The 23,166-nt window shown below is 36.1% G+C and overlaps 1 protein-coding gene across 1 annotated transcript; it reads left to right on the top strand.

The window, feature by feature from the left end:
* Positions 1 to 3,276: 3,276 nt before the first annotated feature.
* On the top strand, positions 3,277 to 8,926 carry LOC113698384 (la-related protein 1C-like). The gene is made up of 6 exons (XM_027218193.2): positions 3,277 to 4,415; positions 4,777 to 5,359; positions 5,430 to 5,580; positions 5,716 to 5,806; positions 7,523 to 7,594; positions 7,856 to 8,926. Exons 1-6 carry the CDS (start codon positions 3,801 to 3,803, stop codon positions 8,153 to 8,155), a joined length of 1,812 nt encoding a protein of 603 aa, XP_027073994.1. The 5' UTR covers positions 3,277 to 3,800; the 3' UTR covers positions 8,156 to 8,926.
* The last annotated feature ends 14,240 nt before the right edge of the window (positions 8,927 to 23,166 follow it).

The raw sequence follows: 23,166 nt of genomic DNA, 5'->3' as shown, positions 1-23,166 counted from the left end.
GTAAAAAAATGTTAAATGAAAAAATCATTCAAAATATTCCTTATATTTCGTCAAATGAAATTTTTTTTATTTTTCACTTCTTACAAATTTAAGTTAACAAAATTTGATTTCAATCTAAATTTTGACCACTTTTTAGCCTAAAATTACCACGTGATTCACATGCAGTTCTTTTTTATGCACAAAAATATCATATTTCACTATTTTACAAGCAAAAATGAATGTTGATTTAGTCAAAATTTACTTTTTTAGAGCCGAAAATGAACATGAATCGAGTCATTTATTTAATTATAAATGAAATCTAACCTTTTTATCCCTCAAAAAAATAATCATAGGTGAATCACATGATGGATTCAGGGTCAAAAGTGGTCGAAATCTTAGATAAGAACAAAATTTTACTGATTTGATTTTGTAAAGAGAGTAAAGTTACTATTTTAAATATAAATAACGAAAAAATTCATTTAACAAATTCTGAGAGATGTTTTAAACTATTTTTCCATATTAAATAGTCCTCTTTACATCAAATTATAAAAATTTACTCCCATTCAAAGTTAGATCAATCACACTTTGACCCCTAAGTTTTGAAGTAATTATACACTTTGGAACCCTAACTTTAGTACCCGACACTTGAAAGTTGAAACCCTAAGCAAGCTTTAGCACCCTAACTTTGAACCCTTCACTTTGACCTTAAAACAAACGAGTCAAACGTTAGAAAACTGAAAACCCCCAAAAAAATTTAAAAGAGTCTAATGATGATATTTCTGCCCTTTTATTATTATTGAAAATACAATTTAAATACCATAGTTATTTGATGTTGTATTTTATGATATGTTCGTAATTAAAAATTTTAATTCACTTGACTAGTAGTCATACTTAGATGAAAGATAGCCGCTTTAAATTTTATTATTATTGAAAATACAATTTAAATACCGTAGTTATTTGATGTTGTATTTTATGATATGTTCGTAATTAAAATTTTAATTCACTTGACTAGTAGTCTTACTTAGATGAAAGATAGCCGCTTTTTAGTGCAACACTAATTTTTGTAAAAGGAGAAGAAAATAGTAATTTGTATTTGGACTTGTATTGCTAATACTGTGAAGGCAAGTTATCTCGGCAAAGTGCTTACAAAAGATGTGTTGATAAATTAAAAAAAAAGTTTGTTAATTCCAAATTTATTGATTTTTCTACATAATTCACTTCCATTTTATTTGAAATTAAAGATCCTAAGGTTAGAAATATAAACCTAAAAAGAAGTTATGGTAAACAAGCTTTTTTAGGAAAAAAATTAACAATATAAGTTGCAAAACTCTACCCTTGAAATATATAAATTATAAATAAAAAATCTCAAAGAAATTTTGAAATTATCGTGAAACGGAATGAAGTTTTAATTTAAAAAGCTACATGAGTTTTTTGTTAAAAATGTATTTGGAGAAAACACATTTGGTTTTAAGAATTAAAAATATGTTAATGCTATAATTGATTTACACATACTTAAAATACAAATATAAACTAGTATTAAGTTTAAAAAGCTAAAAGGAAAATGGGCATATTGCGCTACGTTACATTACACTATAGCCCCTTGAATGTTTGGAATAATGTAATCTCACGTGCACTAGAATGATAGTCAGTGTACGTAGAGCTGTTAATCGAGCCGAGTATTTGGCTATCGATCTCGATTCAAGCTCGTTAGGCAAACGAACTTTAAAATGTATTCGAACTCGACTCGTCAAATGTACATGTGGTTCGAGCTCGAACTCGACTCGTTTATCACAAACAAGTTCGAGGTTGTATGAGCTCGAGCTCGTGCAAATTAACCTCAGTAAAATCTATAATTTTCAATTTTTATACTTTTGACTTCTAAAATGACAAATATGCCCTTTATTAACGAGTTCTAACGAGCTACTCAGATATCAAACGAGCCGAATAACTAAACGAACACATTTCTAGCTCGAGCTCGGCTCGTTTACCGTAACTAAGGAGCTGAGCTCGAGCCTTATCAAGCCGAGCTCTAACGAGCTTTTGAGCTACTCGCGAAGTTTAACAGCTCTAGCTGTGTACGGTGGTAAGGTGTGATTAATCCAAAATTCGAGGGATAAAAGAGAGATTAACCCGTCAAAGTGTGGCCGTGACGAAGGGCCTGTTTGGAACCCAGTTTTTTGGACAAGTTTTTTACCTACTAGTTTTTTAACAACTTTTGTTACAGGAATCCCAAAAAACTTCTCAAAATTTTTTTACCTACACACCTCAAAATACCCAAAACACACCCAAAAAAAATTCCCTTCCCTTTTTTCCTTCTTCCTCCCCCATTCCAACCCAACACCACCGCCGGTTCCCAAAACACACCACCGCCGTTTCGTCCCCCATCCTGCGCGCGCGTTGCGGCTGGGTCGTGAGCCCGGGCTGCTTCTGGTGCACTGTGGAGAAGAGGAAAGGCTGAGCCTGGGCTGCGTCTGGTCGCGAGCCTGGGCCTGCCATCATGCGGCTGGGCTGCAGGGGAAGGGCAGGGCAAAAGGGGAAAGGGAGGGCAGAGGGTGACGGGAGGGAGAAGGGGGAAAGGCGTCGCAAAGGGGTAGCGGGGGAGGGCAGTGGGCGGGGGAAGGGGGAAAGGGAAGGCAGAGGGGTGGCCGGGGAGGGCAGTGGACGGGGGAAGAGGGAAAGAGAGGGCAGTGCGGTGGCGGGGGAGGGAAGGGCAGTGGCCGGGGAAGGGGGGAAAGGAAGGGCAGAGGGGTGGCGGGGGAGGGCAGTGGGCAGGGGAAGGGGGAAAGAGAGGGCAGTGCGGTGGCGAGGGAGGAGAGAGTAGTGGCCGGGGGAGGGGGAAAGGGAGGGCAGAGGGGTGGCCGGGGAAGGCAGTAGGCGGGGAAAGGGGGAAAGAGAGGGCAGTGCGGTGGCAGGGGAGGGGAGGGCGGTGGCGGGGGAGGGGGGAAAGGGAGTTGCTGGTGCAAGGTAACGGGGAAGGGGGAAGCAAGAAGAAGAAGAAGAGAGGAAAGAAAAGGAAAGAAAGAAAAAGAAAGAGAAAGAAAAAAAAATTTCACCTTATAAAAACTTCTACGAAAAATTTTTTTCACCTTACAAAAACTTCTACAAAATTTTTTTAAAAACTTCTACAGTGCACTATAGTAAAATTTTAGACAAACTCCTAAAAAATTCAGTTCCAAACAGGCCGAAGTTCTTAACTTCTTTGTCCCCACAGCCCAAGACAAATCCTGATTCTTGAGGGAAAGCAAAGAAATTTAAAGAAGGATAATAAAGTAATTTTGACTTGACAACCAAAACTCGGTAGCCCTCCCTAGAGGACAAAGCAGGCAAAGAAGGAAAGAATTAATACGACGGGAAGAAAGGGAGAGAGCGAGAGAGAGAGAGGGAGAGAGAGAGAGAAAACTGGTGTCTTGCGTCTCCGCTGGTTTTTTTTTTGGGTAGGAGGAGAGTCTCTCAGCGTCGCAGCTGCTATTGAAGGCTCCGATCGGATCCTCCGCGATCTCATCAAATTTCAATATTTTTGGAAACAAGGAAAAGAAGAAGAAACAAAATCCAATATTCTCATTCTTACCTTAAATTAACCCTCCTTTTTTTTATTTTTTTATTAGAGAAAATTTTGATGATTATTTTTTGTTTTTTGGGTAGGTGATCAGTAGACGACGAGGTTAATCCGAGAGCAAGTGAGAAACCCTAATTAGAGAGAAGGGCTTTCTTCGATTTTTTTGGTTTTAGGGGAATATAGGAAACCCTTGTTTTCGGAAGCGAAAAGGAAAAGTTTCCCCGATTCGGCTTATTAGAATAAGTAAACCCTAATTTTTTTCTCGATGATGGCTACAGCTTCTGACCCTGCTTCGACGGCTCATCACTCTCCTCGAGGCTCTTCCGCCATGGATGCCTCCGTGACAGCCGCGGCTGGCACTCATAGTCCTAGATATCGGCGACGGGGTACTGGCGCCGGCGCCGGCGGAGTCTCTTCGCCGTGGACTCAGATTGTTCGTGGTGCTGATTCTGAATTGACAATCTCTTCTTCTCCTTCTTCCCCGGCTGCCGCCGTCGCTACTACGGTGGGGATTTCCGTTCCTCCTCCTCCTCCTCCTCTTTCTCCCTCTCTGTCCAGTGTTTCTCAGGAGCAATCTGATCGATCCCCTTCAAAGGCTGGGGCGGCAGCGGCAGCGGCAGCAGCAGCAGCAGCTTCGACTCCTTTTTCGCCTGAAGATTGTGCCGGTGATGCTCAGCCAGAAGGCTCTGACAATGGAAGCGGAGGCAACAATGGAGCAAAGAAACCGGCTTGGAATAAGCCTTCCAATGGGGCTACTGAGGCTGGTCCCGTCATGGGGGCTTTCCCTTGGCCTGCTCTGTCTGAATCAACTCGGGCTTCTCCAAAATCTTCTTCTGAGTCTCTTAAAACTCTTTCTGATGTATCAGTTCCGGTGTCACAGGTTCCTCTTATTGCATTCGTTTCTTTCAGTTTTCAATTTTGTTTTCAATGTGTTTTCAATGATTAGATATTATTGAGGAATTTTCCTGAATGTTGTGGTTAAGTATATACTGCTAATGCTGAATATGTGTGACTCCATTAGAAAAATATAACTAGCTTGGGTAGTGCACAGGTATTGTGCTCATAACTTTTCCACTCAAAACTTTTACAGTTCATTAAGAATTTGTAAGTTGCAGTTCTATGTAGGTGCGTATTAGGACACCAGTTGCAACCCTAAAGAAGAACTAAACAAAGAGTACTTAAATTGCATGTGCTGACATTAGTTAAACCCTTGTTTTCTTATATGTGCGGTTTTATTGAAGGCAACTGGAATGGCATCACCTTCTGCACATAAGCAGGGGATTAATGCTAATACCAATTCTAGTTCTACCCCAAACCATGCGCCTTATAACAGACAGAGGTCTATGAAACGTGGTGGTGGTAGTGGGAATCCAAGCAGTAATGCATCAGCCAATGGTGGCCCTTCTCAGCTGCCTTCTCCACGGTCTTCAGGGGTGGAAACTGGCTCTAATAATTCTGGAAAACCTGCTAATCCTGTGTCCGATTCTTCACATCGGGAGGGAGGGCAAAGGGGAGGTGTTGGTTCTCAGTCTCATAGTGGGAATGACCACCAGCAGCAGCGAAATTCATTCAAAAGGGGCAGTGGGGGCCCTCGTGGTGATGGATCTCACCATCATGGCTATGGGGGGAGGCGAGGTGATCAGGACAGGGGAAACCAAGATTGGAATCCTAATCGAAGTTTTGGTGGTGGCAGAGATACCCACATGCAGTCACAGAGAGTGGCTTCTAGGCCCTTCATGCGGGGCCCACATCCTACACCTCCACCTTTTATGCCTCCAACACCCATGCCTGTGCGCCCTTTTGGCACCCCTATCGTTTATCCTGGTGAGTTATGATCCTAGCAATTTCGGCTTTTGTGCTTGGCTTTGTACTGATGTTCAACATTTGTTTGCAGATGTGCCTTCTACAGTATTTTACCTTCCAGGGCCACATCCAGAGTCACTCAGAGCTGTGCCTATGGTTCCTCCAATGGCACCATTGTTTTTTCCGTTTCCAGATCCGCAGCTGCAAACCAAGATAGTGAATCAGATAGAATATTATTTTAGGTACTCATTTAAATGTTACATTGTGTAGGATTAGTAAATTTCTGTTGCTGTGTTACATTACACCATTGTCCTTGTGCTTAATTTCTTCAACTGATGATTGCGAACTCTGACCCATTCACCTGTTTTTGTTTGCAGTAATGAGAATCTGGTTAAAGATACATACTTGCGACAGAATATGGATGACCAGGGTTGGGTTCCTATTAAATTAATAGCAAGCTTCAAAAAAGTGAGTTTGGTTGAGAATAATTTATCATTTCTCATTTCTTTTGGTGATGCATTCTTTTGCATAAATCTGCATCTAAGTATACATGATATGTTATTTGCCATCACTGTTGGTCGCATTGAGGTGTGGGCCATAGTAACTACTTCGTTTAACACGTCTGTGCTGTCGTGGCTTTATGTCACTTCAACTGATCGCTGATTTTAGGAATTTTGCTTGACAAATCTTGTTTTCTTATCAGCAATTCTGTTTATAAGATTTCAAGTCTGTCCTCTTTTTTTCTTTTTTTTCATTATAATTTGGATTAGGAGGTAAAGGATATGGTACTTAGTTTGAGTACTATGTTTGCAAGAATTTGTGGAAAGAATTCACAGTGGTGGAAAAGAAGGAAAGGGAAATTTTGAGGTCTATAAGCGGTAAAAGGATAGTTGGTCTCCTCTTTCTTAACCGACATAAGTTCATTTGAATTGCTTCATGTTCAGTGTTTTGCTTCTAGGTGTGTATATGTCACTGTACTTGTTGTTCTGATGCTCTTCCTTCACCCAACAACTTGCCAGTCAACAAGCAATGATGCATTATTCAAGCTCAAAATGTTTATGCAGCACATAGTATTGTATATTGAATTAATTAGGACTTCTATAACCATGGAAATTGCCTTTCCTGGTATTTGCTGTAGAGATAGCACAATGAACTATGTGTTTTTAGATGCCTTCTTTACTTTCATTTATTTATTTTTTGCTAATTGTCCATAATTTTTTGTATTTTACAGTCTCTCGCAAAGGTTAATGTTGCTGTAGAGTTACCTAGTTGCTTTGTTTTGTTATTTTGGGGCATGTACATGTTTTAACTTTCCTTACTTGATGGTGTTGCTTACATATTGTGTCAGCATAAAGCAGATTTGACACAAGCAAGTTCATTTTAAGCTACTTTTTTAAAAGCCTCTGAGGATAGGTGAGTGTGATGCAGGACAATAATTGTTCCGGTGCTTGTTTGGAATTTTTTTTCATTATTCAACATGATTAGAATTATTTTGGATTTTATCATTCGCCATAGATGGCACTATTTGGGTGGATATTCACTGTATAGTGTGTCAGAGCTAAGGCTTACACAAGTATAGATCCTGTGTTAAAAAAAGGAGGAGGAAGAGGAGGTTTTCAATTTTTTGTGCCAGTTTGTGCGAAGGCAATTGAAACTCATTTAAACAAATTTGATGATAAGTAGCCATGTCGGTGTCTTGCTTGTTTTACGTGCAAGGAGGAGAAAAGTGATGCTCTTTTGGAGAGGGAAACAATTTATGATGGATATGAAGTTCATATCATCTTCAGAGAATTTATTTTTCAATATGTTCAGTCTCTTATATTTATTCAGGAAGTAATATTTTTGATATCGTTCTTTTCCTCTTTTATTGCTGACATAGGTCAACCTTTTATTGCTGCACAAAAATGAACATGAAGACTTGTATGCTCTCAAGCTTCAACTTACAAAATGTATTTGTGCTATATGCATGCTTATGTTTCATGCATGCTGAACTTTTGCATTAATCTGCTTCCTGGTGTGATTGTAAGGATTATCAAATTTGTACACTTTTCATTCATGGACATTTTATACTTCAGTAGTTGAGGCCTGTGATTTTCTTGATTCCTGTGTATGATGCTCGTTTGAGAGGAGAGGCAAATTTTATTTCATCTGCCATTACTAGACTTTTGTTTTGCACATTGACAGGTTACGCAGCTGACAGACAATATTCAATTTATTCTGGATTCTGTAAGAACCTCAGGTGCCGTTGAAGTGGAGGTATGCTATCTTACTTTGTCCATAGCATTTCCTTTTCCATTTCCCCCACTTATTCCTTTTTTTTTTTGGTTTTTTCTTTTTCGGGGGTAGGGGGATGTGGAAGGAGTAGGGAGGGTGCGTGTTTTCTAATTTATAGTGGAGTATGGTTTTCAGTGTATCGTCCGCATTTTCAGCAACATACACATTTTTTGAACTTGCAAGCTGGGGATGGTATGGAATGCTCATTGAAGTTACTAACTGCTTATTCCATTTCCCTTTCAGGGCGAGAAAGTCAGGAGGAGAAATGACTGGATGAAATGGATAATGCCACCTTCTGTTCAGTATTCTACCATTTCAAGTCCTCAATCCATGCAAAAGTCAAGTCAGGACATGCTTGCTTTAAATTTCCAAAGTATGGCATTAGATGAAAAGACAGCAAAGCAGGGTTATGGTGAGACGTACCTTAGTCCATCTTCATCTGGGGAGTGGAGTAGCCTCTCCCAGCAATCTAGTGGTGAGAAGACAAGCCAAGTTGCAGTTCAAGCTGGGTTTCCAACATCAGCCCCCAATTCAAGTAAATGAGAGGTTCCGCTCATAATAGACTCAGCATGATGGATATTTCTGAAATTGGACGCTGGGATGAAAGATCTGCAGGCAGTGGTGAATACTAACATGGTCGATGAAAGTCAATTCTTGCTGTTGTGTGATAAGAAAATGATATCTCACCAGGCACATAGACAGAAAAAGAGTTAAAGGGGAAACAAACAAAAGGATACCTTTAATTAGAAATAAAAAGGGAACAAAGGTAAAAATTTATGAGAAGATTTTTGAGGAGTATTTTTGGGATGTATGCGTGTTTTCCTTTTGGGGATCATCAATATTTCCTATATCTTGTTTTGTCGTTTGTCATGTGTTTGATAGTCGCGGGGAATTTTGATTCAACTTCCCCGTGCAGCCCCTCAGCCGTTTTTTTCATGATCTTTGGGGCTTGGTGATCTCCTGTTCTTGGAGGGGTAAGCAAGCACATGAAGTTGGGTGACACTGAGGTTGCAGGTTTCTTGTTTGTCTTGTTGGATACAAGGGTGATGATGGGGTGCAGCTGCTTCTGCTGCCCTGAGATGGTGACATGTTTGTGCCCCCTTTTTTTTTTCCCTTGGGTGTGGGTAGGGGCGGGTTTTTCCGAGTATTATATTTGATATTTATTTTCTGTATGACCTTTATAGCATTTGGAAAACTTGCTGCATAAATTGCCCTTTCTTGTGGGGGACATATCCGGGGCATATATAAATATTTGATACCCCTATTATTTGTGCGACTCTGGAAGTATGCATTCATTATTGTTGGGAATTTCAATGATTACTCTTTTAAATTGCTTAGGTTCCTGTGAGTATAGTGAAAATTAATTATGTGAACGTGATCAGATGTTTGAATGTGCGGCAGAACAAGAAGAAAGCTATAGAAGTTTTCGCCATGTTATGGAAGGCGGCACTGGCAGCAGGGGGTTGTATTTTGGGGATATAGCGATTCGGAAGAAATAGTAGTGAAAATGAGAGCCATGCCATGCCATGCCGCGATTTTCATTGGCGTTCGCGTCGTCAAACGAATCGTAGTAATAACTATACATAATTTCATGCTGTGGTATTCGTGGAATTTCTGATGGATGGGTGCATAGTGCACTGCAAGGAAACGTTCGTATGGATGGTCACAACACTAATTCTTGTCATGATTGGTGAGTGCACGCAGTCTCCATCAACAAAATTATGATCAGTTGAAAACATTATATTGTTGTTTCTATCAACAAGTCCTTTGCACTTAAAACATCTTTTTCGTTTAGAAAAAAAAAATTTAGAAACGTAGTATTGTGCTGATGAATCAATTTTCGTCCTGAATCCCCGCAGCGTCCCTCTATTTTTTTTTTTTTTTAGCAAATAAAGATACAATTTGAATGGTTAAAACATTTTTTACGTTCACCCAAAAAAGCGTCACTCAAATCAGTATATACAACATTATGTAATTCAGAGGGACCCCGGAAGTAAACGCCAAAAGGTCCTTGTGGAAATTGGTTGTAAATGAGGAAGGAGCCGGTGGCCAAACGTTGCTGCACCAGGCGATAATGCGCCACAGACAACTGAGTGCAAAAAACGTCTTTTCTGTGTCCTTTTTTGCCAATTAATAAGTTTGGCAAAATTGATAACGCATCTTCGGCTTGAGTCCACGTTCGCCTATCTTTTTCAAGGGCAGCTTCCGTCCAAGTTTCACCACCAGCCAGCCAACCCATCCATCTTCTAATTTGTAAGCGATCTATAACGGTCGCTCCTCTAAATCGCTCAGAAATGCTCTTGTGGCCTTTACTAGAATCGGATAATCTTCCCTCCTCTTTGAACCTTTATTTTTCAAAAGAAGAAGAATAGTAATAAAAAATTATACTACACTATTGTTAAACTATCAAGGAACAACTTCGTGCGTTCAAGAAAGGCTCGAGTACCTAACCTAATTTGCACAAAATAAAGCAAACACAAATGGTCCTTGCACAATACCATAAGAACAAGGCAACTACTGTCCAAGTAGATCCGTTTGTCCAGAACTGTTTTGCAAAATACAGAGGACAAATAATTAGCTCTTTCAAAAAAAAAAAATAAATTATTGGCTCCTCCTCCTTGGATACTAAATGATGTTTACGCTCCACGTCACTTTTGCCCTCGCGCATTGACCGCCCGGCTCACAGGCTTTTATTTATCACTGTGTCCCATAAACCAGCATATGTAACTGTTTCAGCGTACAATATCTCAAAAGGCAAAGGCTTTTTTAAAAGTACAGTCGTGTCACGTTTTTAAAATTCTAGTAAAATGTTTAGGCTAGGGATGAGTATGTTGAAGCAATTATACATTTAGAGTCCGCTTTGGTTTACGGACTGGATGAGATGGAATGACTCATCTTCGGATTATTAATCCTAGATTTAGTCATTCTCGAATTAATAATCCAAATTATTTTGATTGGTTCTAGGTTGGGTAGAATATACTGTAAAATAATTCTATCCTGTTTTTGGTTGGATATTGGATGATATAGGATTACTATTTTAATAACCAAAGTACTCCTTAATTTATAAAATTGTTTTAGTAAAATACTTTGATAATTTATAACTTTTATTAAAATAAACTAATTTGAAACTTTAGAATTATAAAATGAATCAAGGGTTTTAATATATAAAAATTTGCATTAACTCAAATTCAGCCCATTCGAGCCCCTTAACAATAGATTTTAACCTAGTTTTTTAATCTAAATTTGAAATTCAATTAAATAATGGCCCAATTTTTGGCTAAGTTAGGGTTTAATTAAATAAAATCTAACCCATTTAAGAGTTTTAAATCAGCCAAACTGAAGCCAATATAGAAATTTTTTTTTTTGGACCAAACTTAAGCTTATTGAAACCCTCATTCGCAAAACCCAATTGATAAGGTTATGTATTTATATAGAATTTGGTTGAGAAAATAAGGTTTGTAAGCGCAATTTAATCCAACGATAATATAGTCCTTTTATTATGAAGTAGGGGCAAATTAGTCAAAAAAACTAAATTAATTAATAGGGATAAATTTGTCAAAATTTTAAAATAATGAATAGGGGCAAATTAGTAAAAAATGAATATAATTAGTAAGGGAAAATTAGTCCGTTTATTATCATATTATTATGTGAGAGTATAGTTATATAATGTTCATTATAAAGTTGTATCATTCGTAAAAACAAATTAGTTCAAATATATTGTTATGTTGGTAGTAGGGACAAAGTAATCAAAAAATTATAAATTAATTAGTAGGGAAAAATTAGTCCATTCTGGGTGAGCTGTTGGGTGATGAGAGCATATTGGTCCTTGATGTGTTTCATCATGGTCTCCATCATCTTGGACATGTTCGAAACTTGTTCTTCGAAATTTAAATTGATTGTCATCCTAGCAGGCATTGCAGAAGAAGAAGCAGTGGGATCTTCAATAAAAAAATTTTGATTGAAGAGCTTCATGGGAAGAGTCTGATCCGGTACTTGTTGAATTATCATCATGCTTAGAAAATTTAGATTCGAATCCAAATTCGAACATGACAAGAATCTTCTCAATCGAGGTAGGAACGCTTTTGATCCCCACCATGGTAGAATAGCTCATTGGTGATGTTGAACCAAAGACGGGAGTTGATGCCGATAGAGCTTCCATGCTATTTTGGGTGGAAGTTCCCGTCATACTCCTTGTTACAGAACCAATAGCGCAGGCATTGGTGGCAACATGTGCAACTTTCTGAATAGGTTTAGCATCAGTAGCCTTGACACGTGCAATTATGGTCTTGTTGCTCTTTGGTGCCATTGGCGATATATGTAGTTGAATATTCGAAAAGAAGAAATGGAAGGCAGAGATGGTCCAACTGAGCGTGCCCAAAATTTGTACGCGATAAAATTTCAAATCTACAAAAGATAAGAAAAATATACGATAAATGTGTAATCTATAAATTTAAGAAAATATGTGAGCACAATCTCTGGGGTTTTCTCAAACTTATAGAGAGTTTTTTTTTTTATTCTTCATCTCAAACACCAATCCAAGGGTTTCACAACTTGTTCTTGAATCAACCACTGATTCCTCCAAATCTTGATATGGAAGATTTGAAGAACTTGGAAGATATTCGAAGTCTTAATATATAGAAGACTTGAAGAATTTGAAAATGCAGGTCTTCGTATCTTGGAGCTTCAAAAGACTTGAACACATGAAATGCCTCCGGATATCCCTCGATTTGGTAGAAAAACCCTTATATATAGTTGTAGTATGAGGTAAAAGTTGAAAACATGTATACCAGTCTACTTGTCTTGCAAGACACGCAGTCATATCAGGATTGTGCCAGTTTAAATATTATTTTTTCATTTTATATTTAGGAAAAATCATTCAAAACGTCCCTCACATTTTGCAAAATGACTTTTTCATCTCTCACTTTTAAAAATGTATTTTTACGTCCCTTACAAATTCATATTGATCAAATTTGATTCTTATTTAGGTTTTCGACTAATTTTTTTGTCAGAATCCACCACGTGCCTTATAAGTGATCATTTTTTAAGGGCAAAATTATCACATCAAATTTTACATCATCCAATCCATAGTCTCTCACATTTCACAAAATGAAATTTTTTGTCTCTCACATTTCACAAAATAAATTTTTTTATCCCTCATTATTTATGTGTAGGAATAACTTTTTTTTTAAATAATGTATATATCTATTTGATCTCACCTGAACAATATAAATAGCATGCAATATATCTCTATTTGATTTCTCCTGAATGTACTGCTCATGTGAAATTAAAATAAATATATACAGGAGTTTTAAAAAAATTGTTAGTTTTTCACTCATGTTCATTCCTTTTACTTGAAAATTGAAAACAAAAAAGATATTTAATTCTAAACATTATCAAATTTTTATATCGAATTAAATTTAGACAAAAAAACAAACAAAGGAAAAGTATGATAAAAAAATAAGTAATTGACACTTTCAAATTTTAAAATAATTATAAGGTAAAAAATTCAACTGTTGGTCTTAAAAGTAGCAAATAAAAATTTCAGATTTAAACTGCAATTTGTTAACATGACTATAAAATTCGAATTAACACCTAATAATTAGATATTCTTATTAAACAACTCAATAAATGAATTATTACTAAAATAGAAAAGGTTATGAATATTGAATAGATTTGCATGGTAAAATCACATATATATGTTTAAAACAAAATTATTAGTTTTAAACCCATGTATATATCGATCTGTTTAGGTGAAATCAAATAGAGATATATTACATATTATTTGTACTGTTTAAATGAAATCAAATAGATATATACATGAATTAAAAAAAACTATTCGTACACGTGGTCAATGAGAGATAAAAAAAATTCATTTTATGAAATGTGAGGGATGAAAAAATTTATTTTGTGAAATGTAAGGGATGAAATAATTCATTTTATGAAATGTGAGAGACTATAGATGGGTTATATAAATTTTGATTTGACAATTTTACTCATAATAAATGATCACATGCACGGCATGTGATGAATTCCAGCCAAAAACTAGTCGGAAACCTAAATAGGGATCAAATTGACCAATGTAAATTTGTAAGGGACGTAAAAGTACACTTTTAAAGGTAAGGGACGAAAAAGTCATTTTACAAAATGTAAAGGACGTTTTGAACGATTTTCCCTTATATTTATTAACAAAGAGATAATACGTAAGGATTATTCCCTTGATTGGCTAGACTTATAGGGACATATGACATGACGTCATTTGATTGGATATGGTGTTGCAGTATATAAGACATCTACATAGATTAAATAACTCTAGATATTATTTCTTTAATAAATAAATGATTATTTAGATATTCATCCATAATTTTGCAAAATCATATAGACATGTAAGGTGGCATAATTTAATTGGCAGAGATATCTTGACAATTTTAATTTACCGTAACACCTCATCTTGACATGTGAGAAGACATAATTGATTGACAAATAGTCAAACTTTCAAGTGTGCATGACATATGGCCATATTCAATTGAATAAAAATAAGTCATAAAAATAATTTATAGATCAATAGTAATTTTTAAAATTTAATTAAAATTTCATTGTCTACAATTATCATATTATTATATGAGAGTATGGTTATATAATATTCATTATGAAGTTGTATCATTCGTAAGAACAAATTAGTTCAAATATATTGTTATGTTGGTAGTAGGGACAAGGTAATCAAAAAATTATAAATTAATTAGTAGGGACAAATTAGTACATTCATGTTATATTATCGTTATATAATTATGAGAGTATAAATTTATATTATTCATAAGAATAAATTAGTTTCAAATTTTATCTTCCTATCTCTTAATCATCCGGGATGACTAATACCATTTCTCTTTAATTTTATCATCATATCTCTTAGTTATTCGCGATGACTAATACCACTTCTCTCATAGAGTATTTTGTCCCATGTACAGGGAACTAATTTCGGTTAATTGGGGTGCATCATCCCATGTGTAAAATACAACCAAATATAGGATCACACAGGATGATTAATCTAATATTGTGTCATCCTATGAACTAAACGAATCCTTAGGCATTGTGTGCACTAATAACTAAAGCCTCCGTTTGGATTCCATTATTTTTTAAATACTTATTTTTGTATTTGAAATCTAAAATAAGCTCAAAAACACATTTAAATATACTAAAATAATAAAATAATAAAATTTCACCCTTACTTTTCTTTCACACATCACTAATAGCCATCGATCATCACCGACCAATACTACCGGCAGTAACTACCTTGGACAGTCATTATCTTCCCTTCCTCTCTCTCTCTCTCTCCACTTTTTCTCTCCCTCCCCATGTAACGGATCTTTGGTCTCACATCTTATGCCATTATCTGTCCCATTTTTTATTATATTGATATTTTTCCTACACAAACACCATATTTTAGTTATTTTTTGTTTCCTTAAGATCCAATAATTATTAACTGAATAATATACAAATTTTAACAAATTCAAAAAATCAAAATGCATAAAAAAATGAGATTTTTGTGAATTTTCTACTGTATTTTTTAATTTTATATTATATATTATTTTTTTTGAAAATGTTGTATTTATTTTTTATTCAATTAATAGTTATTGAATTTCAAAAAAATTAAAAAAAATTAAAACATGGTGTTTATGTAAGAGAAATAACAATATAACAAAAAATGAGACAGAGAATTGTACAGGATGTGAAACAGAAGATCCGTTGCGGGGAGAAGAGGAGGGGAAAGGTGCAACGGATATTCTGTCCCACATTCTGTGCCATTCTCTGTCTCACTTTTTATTATATTGTTATTTCTCTTACATAAACACCATATTTTAATTATTTTTTTTATTTTTTTAAGATCCAATAACTATTAATTGAATAAAAAATAAATACAACATTTTCAAAAAAAGCAATATATAATATAAAATTTAAAAATACAGCAAAAAATTCACAAAAAAATCTCATTTTTTTTATACATTTTGATTTTTTGAAATTGTTAAATATTGTATATTATTCAGTTAATAATTATTGGATGTTAAGGAAACAAAAAAGAACTAAAGTATGTTGTTTGTGTAGGAGAAATAGCAATATAATAAAAAATGGGATAGAGAATGACACAGGATGTGGAACAGAAGATCCGTTATGTCTTCTCCCTCTTCCTCTCCTCTCTCTCCCCAATCCTGTGCCATCCTATGAATCAAATTGACCCTTAGGAATTGTGTGCACTAAATAACTAAGGGGCCGCTTGGTTTTGAGGATTTGCCATGTGGAATGATAATAATTCTAATATTTAGTGCTTGGTACACTATAATGGCAATTGAAATATTGAAATCATGACCAATTCATGATTCCTGACTAAATTGGGAGGAATCACTCAAAAGCATCAACTCATATCCAACAATGAATAAATTCGGAGACCACCTGGACTGCAATCTCCTCCTCTTCCTCCTGCGCCCACGTCTTCCCTCTTTCCCCACCCCCACAGCCCACCAAAAGCCTCACTCCTCCGCTCCCTCCGGTGACCTCTGCTGGGATGCCATCCGTCGCGCCTGCTCCGCTTCCCCTTCCTCCACCTTTTCCCTCTCCGATCTCTACTTCCTCTACTGCCTCGGCTCCAGCGACAATGGGTCTGTTTACCTCGCCGAGATCAAAGCTCCCGAGCCCTCTCCTCCTCCTCTACAGCATTCTTCCTCTACTCAACCGGCGCTTTTCGTCGCCAAAGTAATCCACAAGAGAGAGCTGGCGCTTTTCCCCTTCCTTTCTCGCCGCTAACCATTCCTCTCTCACACCCAAGTGGACCCACTAAATTCCTTTTTCACTATCAAATCGTCCCTCTCAGCAGGCAACCCAACCTCCCTCTTCTCCTTGTGAAAAGCAAAACTGATGTTTAATGGCAAGAAGGCTGGTGGCCATAGATGGATTGCAGTTGTGCTTGCAAACAGATTTCAAAGGATTGGGATGGAATTCACCATTTCATTTTGGAATTTGTTTTTGGATTGTTTAATTAAAGTTTCAATTGCCAATTTCAGAACAACGAAAAATAAAAAGACACCATGTGCCAAATCTTCTATTTCAGGCATGGATTTTTGATTGATAATTGCAAAACGAAGCACAAAAGAAGAAGTTTTGATTGGTGGTGGTCTGGTAAAGTTAGCGGTGGGGAGGCATCGAACCAAGAAAACAAAAAGTCCAAAGGAGAAAAAAAAAGAAGCAAAAATAAATTTTAATACCCATCCCACACCAAGCATTGCCTATGGGAATGATAGCACCAATTCAAACCCATACTGATTTTCTTCCATTATTCCATTTCCCTTTTCAATTCCAAAGCATGAACCAAACGCCCCTAAATCCTATGTTTGGATTCCACTATTTATTAAATACTTATTTTTGTATTTGAAATCTAAAATAACTTCAAAAACACATTTAAATACACTAAAAATAAATAAATTTTCACCCTCACTCTTCTTTCACACGTAACTAGGGGTGTAATCGAGTCGAGTCGAGCTCGAGTATTGCTATACTCGAGCTCGACTCGACTCATATACACCAAAGCTCGAACTCGACTCGAGCCCAAAAAATCGATACTCGAGACTCGACTCGAAAAATTTTCTTTAGGCTCGAGACTTGACTCGATACTCGAGGCTTAAAAATTTTTTTCATTTTAGGTCTTTTTACAATTATATTATTACTTTTTTGCCATTATAGGATTTTATTATAAAGAAGGATATATTGTAAATTTCATATAACTTATACCCATAATGGTCATTTTATAATTATAATACATATATATTATTTAAATTATAAATATATTATTTATATAACTCCGACTCGTCGAGCTACTCGACTCGACTCGAGCTGGGCTATTTCGACTCGAAACTCGACTCGATTTTCATTCGAGCTACTCGAAACTCGGTCAACCTGAGTTCGAGCCGAGTCGTTGACCGAGCTACTCGCGAGCTAGCTCGGCTCGCGTACATCCCTACACGTAACTAGTAGCCATCAGTCATCACCGACCAACACTACCGGCAGTCACTACCATCGGCAGTCATTATCTTTCTTTTCTCTGTCTCTCTCTCTCCACTCCTCTCCTCCTCCCCTTCCTCTTCTCCCTCGTCCTTTCGTCCCCCCACCCCCGCCCCCTTCTCCCTCCCAAATCATTCATATTGGTACTGCAATTTCCAGATTGTTCTTGGGACTCAAAACATGGATGATTTTCAGAGGGATGTCCAACGGTTAACATTTGTACCACATTCTTACCAAAGGATCATTGAGTGAAACCTGACAAACCATCACATAGAATCAGAATATCTACCACAAAAAAAAAAGTGAAGTCCCTTCCTTTGGGAACCCATCCACGGGTCAGTCAGTAATGCACGGATTTGTGTCCTTCATTCATAGATTCTACCCATCTTTGGCTCGTCACGGCTTCACCTACTCCCAGAATTGCTGTTACTGGTTTACTGCTACTAGATCACACGATGGTGATTTTACGTAACATAACATCCTTATTTTACCAGACATACCAAATATTTAAACAACAGCACAATTGTCCATTCCTTTCTTTGGGAAGTCTATCCAGTTGATACAAGATCAACCTACAATTTCCGTAGTTGTATACCTTTACGTAAGGATGGATTTTGGGCAAGATGGGGCGGTGCAAAGCCTAGGGGTAACAGGGTTGCCTTGATTAAGAAAGTTGGGCAGGCCCCTTCAAAAAAAGAAAGTTGGGCAGGGTTGATAGTACAATTTTGTTGCAGCCATGGTACAGCTGCCGTGATGGATGAATATTGAATCTGACCAAGCGCACAGTGAACTGTAAATGGCTTTTCTTGGAAAGGGAGAACTTTTAAGGCCCAGCTGCTGCGTTAGAACTTAAAAGAAGAGAAGAGAGGGTTTAACACAGAGCTGACAGTTGTCACAAAGACTAGACCTTGTGAATTTCTGAGCATCTGTTCCTGCACTTATTTTCTTGAATCTCTTCCATCCACACCGTTTGGCTTCTTCTGCTGCCGAATGAACTTACTAGTGTTCTCTACTGTACCATTAGATTAGACTAGTATCTAAATTTTCAATTGACTCGTATAATTTTTTGTTTCACTTGTTTTGGTATTGTTATTCTACTATCACTGCCTTCTTTCCACAAAAGCAATGATTGAATGTCCATTTTGCTATGACCAAAACAGAAACTTCAACCTGCCCCAGTAGGATTTTGCATTGGCATACTTGAGGCTTGATGTTGATTGTTTAGGTCAGTTAAGAGTTAGATTATCAGATCCATCTATGTCTTATGGCGCACAAATATCAACCAAAAAGCAACGCGCGATATTGTAACAAAAAATTACACCGAATTGGTAAGAAAATTACTACATTTTGCTTTTAGTATGACATGAAGATCTTGTATTGATGTTTTACTACTGTTCAACGTCCAAATTTACGTGCATTCAAACAGTTTGACAGTTAAGTCCCACATCGTAGTCTCACATCATTTTTTTGGGGTTAGGAGTTGGGTAGTTAAGTCCTCAAGTTTACTTCAAGAATTGCCGATTTTTTGGATTAAATTTGAGATTAGATTTGACTAACTAATTTCAAAAGTTTGGAAAAAAAAAACAGTTGGACAGGTATTTTGCATTGTAGATGGCCCAAGAATAAATACACTTGGCGATGTGATATTCTTTTTTATGCAACTCTGTCCTATTGATTTGCAATTGACCTGAGTTTTAACCTTTTTCATAAATCCAATATGCTCAGCTAATGTACTAATACAAGTTATTCCAACATTATAAAAAGATTGTCGAAATAGTTAAATAATAAGATGTAGAGGTAAATTTCATGCCGTTAAATCCTAACATAAATTTTTTTTTGGTGGTAAAAGTTAGATCCAAATTTTACTTTTTTTTTCGGAAACGATAAACCTAATCTATTCTACACTAAGAGGGAGGGGACGAATCCAAAGAGACCCAGTGATAATTCAGAGGAGATTAAACCATCATCGAATTAGACGGGTGCACAGTATACTCGACTAAAGTTTTTAGAAATAAATCACTTAAATATGATATTTTTGATGGGAGGTAAGGGTTCAAAACTTGGTGATGAATAACAAATTTGGGAGAGAGTTCTTGAGAGATTATCCTATTTGGGGTTGAGCAGTAGAAAGAAGAAAGCTCCAGTTCAGACCCCGTTGCCACTGATACATAGTGAAAACGCATGTTCACTAGTCAAATCCATCAGTTATCCTTTTCATCAAGCGGCCCTCTCCCCTCAGAGAAATCAACAACCCCATAGTCTTGAATCTAACTAGGGATTGTCTGGTAGTCTGTACCCCCTTATTGATATTCACTCGATTCTTACTAACCAGAGCACATGTTAGAGACAGAAATGTGTATGTAAATGTTAGGCGGCGGTCCAACTCCGCACAATTATGTAAACAGATGGAGCAATCCCATCTCAACCAAACTCTTAACAGTTATTGTTCACAAAAACTGTGCACGATTATGCACATTAATACCACACTTTCCTAAGGAAAACCGCATTTTCCATCCATCTCATCCGGGGTTAACTTGTCTTATTAATCGCTTTGGGTATCAGATGTCATTCCGGTTGCCAATCAAGAATTTACAGATACTGGTTTTACACTTCCTCCGTTCCATTTTCATTTTGATAGTTCTAGTTTTTCTTTCACACAATTTAAGAAAAAATAATTAACTTTGTTGAAAAAATAAATTTTGATTGTTATTTTTCTAAAACACCTTTACATTAAATATAGTACAACTTTATATTAATTATTCATAAAAACTTGAATTGATGGTTTATGTGAACTTGAATTGATGGTAAGGAAAGAATCAGTCTTCATTTTACATTATTTAACGTTAAATTTAAATGTATTAAATGGGGTAGGTTAACAATCTATATTAAATAAGGAAGTTTATACTAATAACAACCTATACTGAATAAGGGTATTTTAAAGAAATTAAAAGATAACTATATATTTTTTAATTGAAAAGTGGACTACAATTTGAAACAAATGAAAAAGGAAAATAGATCTGTCAAAATGAAACGGTGGGAGTATTAATTTCTTGTCAAGTTATATGAGATCAGGCTATATTCAGGACATGGATCAAGCTTGTTCAACATATTAATAGGAATGAAAATGGAGCAGGTGTTAGGCAGGGATTCCTCCCTCATATCCCGCTTTGCGCTCTAAAATCTTCCTCCGCCCTTGGCTCCAGCTTTTCTCATCTCTTAGGGATGCCCTGCAGTGGTATAATTATGTTTTTTTTTATTGTAATATTATTTTGTATATATGTATAACATTAATATCAATATTTTAAATTATTTTTTTATTCTTAGCGAAATATTCAATGTGAAATCAAGGTTAAAAATCATTTTGATCTTTTTTAATTCATTTCTCTACTTTTAAATCTAAACTTATAATCATCGTATTTGTTTAAACAACTTATAATATGTAAAAAAAAATTTGAAGTAAACTAAAAATAACCAAGTCATAATTTTCTCTTAAAATTATAATTTTTTTAGTTATCAAATTATAATAGATATGTGTATAATATTGATGTGTATCTATCATGTGTATAGCAAATCTAAAGTCAGAACCATCATATTTATTTTTATTTTTTGATAAATAAATTACAATATATAAAAGTTCCAAGTAAACTAAAAATAATCAAATAACCATTTCATCATTGAAATTATGATATATGCATACATTATTGATATGTAGTTATAGTGCATCTATGCATGCATGTAGAAAACCATATATATATGTTTATTTTTTTAACTTTATATTAGTACTAGAGATGGAGCAGAGGATGGAGCAAGATTATCCTCCCACCTCTCCCTTCCCCGGCAGCTTGTTTAAAATGAAGGGAGAAAAATCCCGTGTATCACATCCCTACTCCTACCCCTGTCCTATCCCATGACTCATTGCGAGGGATACGACCCGTCTCCGATCCATCCTTACATATTAATTTCTTCTTATCCGGAGTTTGTTAAATGTAGGCTCTACTTGGATTGGTAGTTTTTCATAAAGCTTGTTTTCATATAAAGTCATAGTAATACATTTCAAATACACACAATTTCAAATATACTTAATAAAAAATAAAATGAACTTACCACCTCTTTCATCTTCCACCTATCACACGCCATTGCCACCCCCCGCTCCTCCTCTCTCTTCCCTTACCCTCCTATTCCGCTTCACTCTTCCCTCCTCCTCCTGCCTCTACTCCCTTCCTCCTCCTCGGAACCCCCCTCCCCCCTTTTTCATCTTTGATTTAGTCACATGTCGTGATTATGAAGAAGGAGGAGAGAGGAAAAAGAGGAAGAATGAGGGGAAGAGGCGGCAATGGTGGATAGCGATGTGTGGTAAATAGTGGTGGCGTTGATAAAAGTTGTTAACAACTAGTTCAAACGGATTATTTACGTACGGTGAAAGTTTTTCAAATATAATGCTACAGAAATCTTTTTTAAAATACCCCTAAAAAAATCCCATTTCACACGGACCCCCAAAATTTACGAAATCATCAATTTGTAACAACCTGTCTCTCGTCACTTAGATGCTCCTAGTCCAATGGCAAAACATAAAAGGTTGAGGCCAAAACTTTGTTACATTAATGGGAGAGTTTACTGCAAAAAAAAAAAAAAGAAAAAAAGAACAGATTCATTAACGTGGCATTTGCAAATCAAAGGTTTGGGTAATCATTGGGATTAATCTAGTGATTAGAGGGGGATGTTCAGAATTTGAATTTTAGGCTTGACAATTTAGGATAAAGAGAGCGTGAGGATGGATGGAAAGCAAATAATAATAAATAAAGACTTTGGAACTCTAATATACTAGCATAGGGCATGTGTTTCACAAAGTTGGTAGTTATCTTAAAATGGTCCGAAGGCAGAAAGTAACAGTTCTGACGGAACACATGGAAGGGTGCAAGGAATGCAGCACTGATCGGTCAAACACTACTGTATTCCCTCTCTTTTCCTTAGTACACTTCAGAAAAGAACCATACTAGGCTCCTTGAGTTTGTTTTAGATTATTAGAATTCGTTTGAATTGTTATTTTTAGAAATTTTTAATAAAAAAATAATAAAGATTTGGTGTTTGTGAAGTAAAAAATAATTAAAAATATGTTTATGAAAAATATAAACATTTTCTTTGTAAAAAATAATAATCCAAACAAGGCCTATAATTTTCTCGCATATAGCTTAGTTATGAGTTTTCTTGTACTTCTTACTTTGAAGAAAGTAAGAGGCTTTCCTTCAAAAAAAAAAAAAAAAAAAAGGAAGTAAGAGACTGTGTGGTTTATACACTCTTTTTATTGAAAAAAATACTGTAATATTTTTTAAAACATGATGTGTATAAAATAAAAATGCAATTGAAAATTATGTTAAGAGATTAATCTAGAAAATAAAAAAAATTCACAAAAGCGGCAATCGAAAGAAGGGTGGTTGGTTTGAGTGTTGCACCTTGATAGGCAGCTTGATTTGTTGCGTTGTTTTCTGTCCGAACATTCGCTACTTGCCAAA

This window comes from Coffea arabica, chromosome 7c, assembly GCF_036785885.1.
Source record: "Coffea arabica cultivar ET-39 chromosome 7c, Coffea Arabica ET-39 HiFi, whole genome shotgun sequence".
Lineage (NCBI taxonomy): Eukaryota > Viridiplantae > Streptophyta > Magnoliopsida > Gentianales > Rubiaceae > Coffea > Coffea arabica.
The sequence above is the reverse complement of the archived record's forward strand: the minus strand, read 5'-3'. Positions and strand labels throughout refer to the sequence as shown.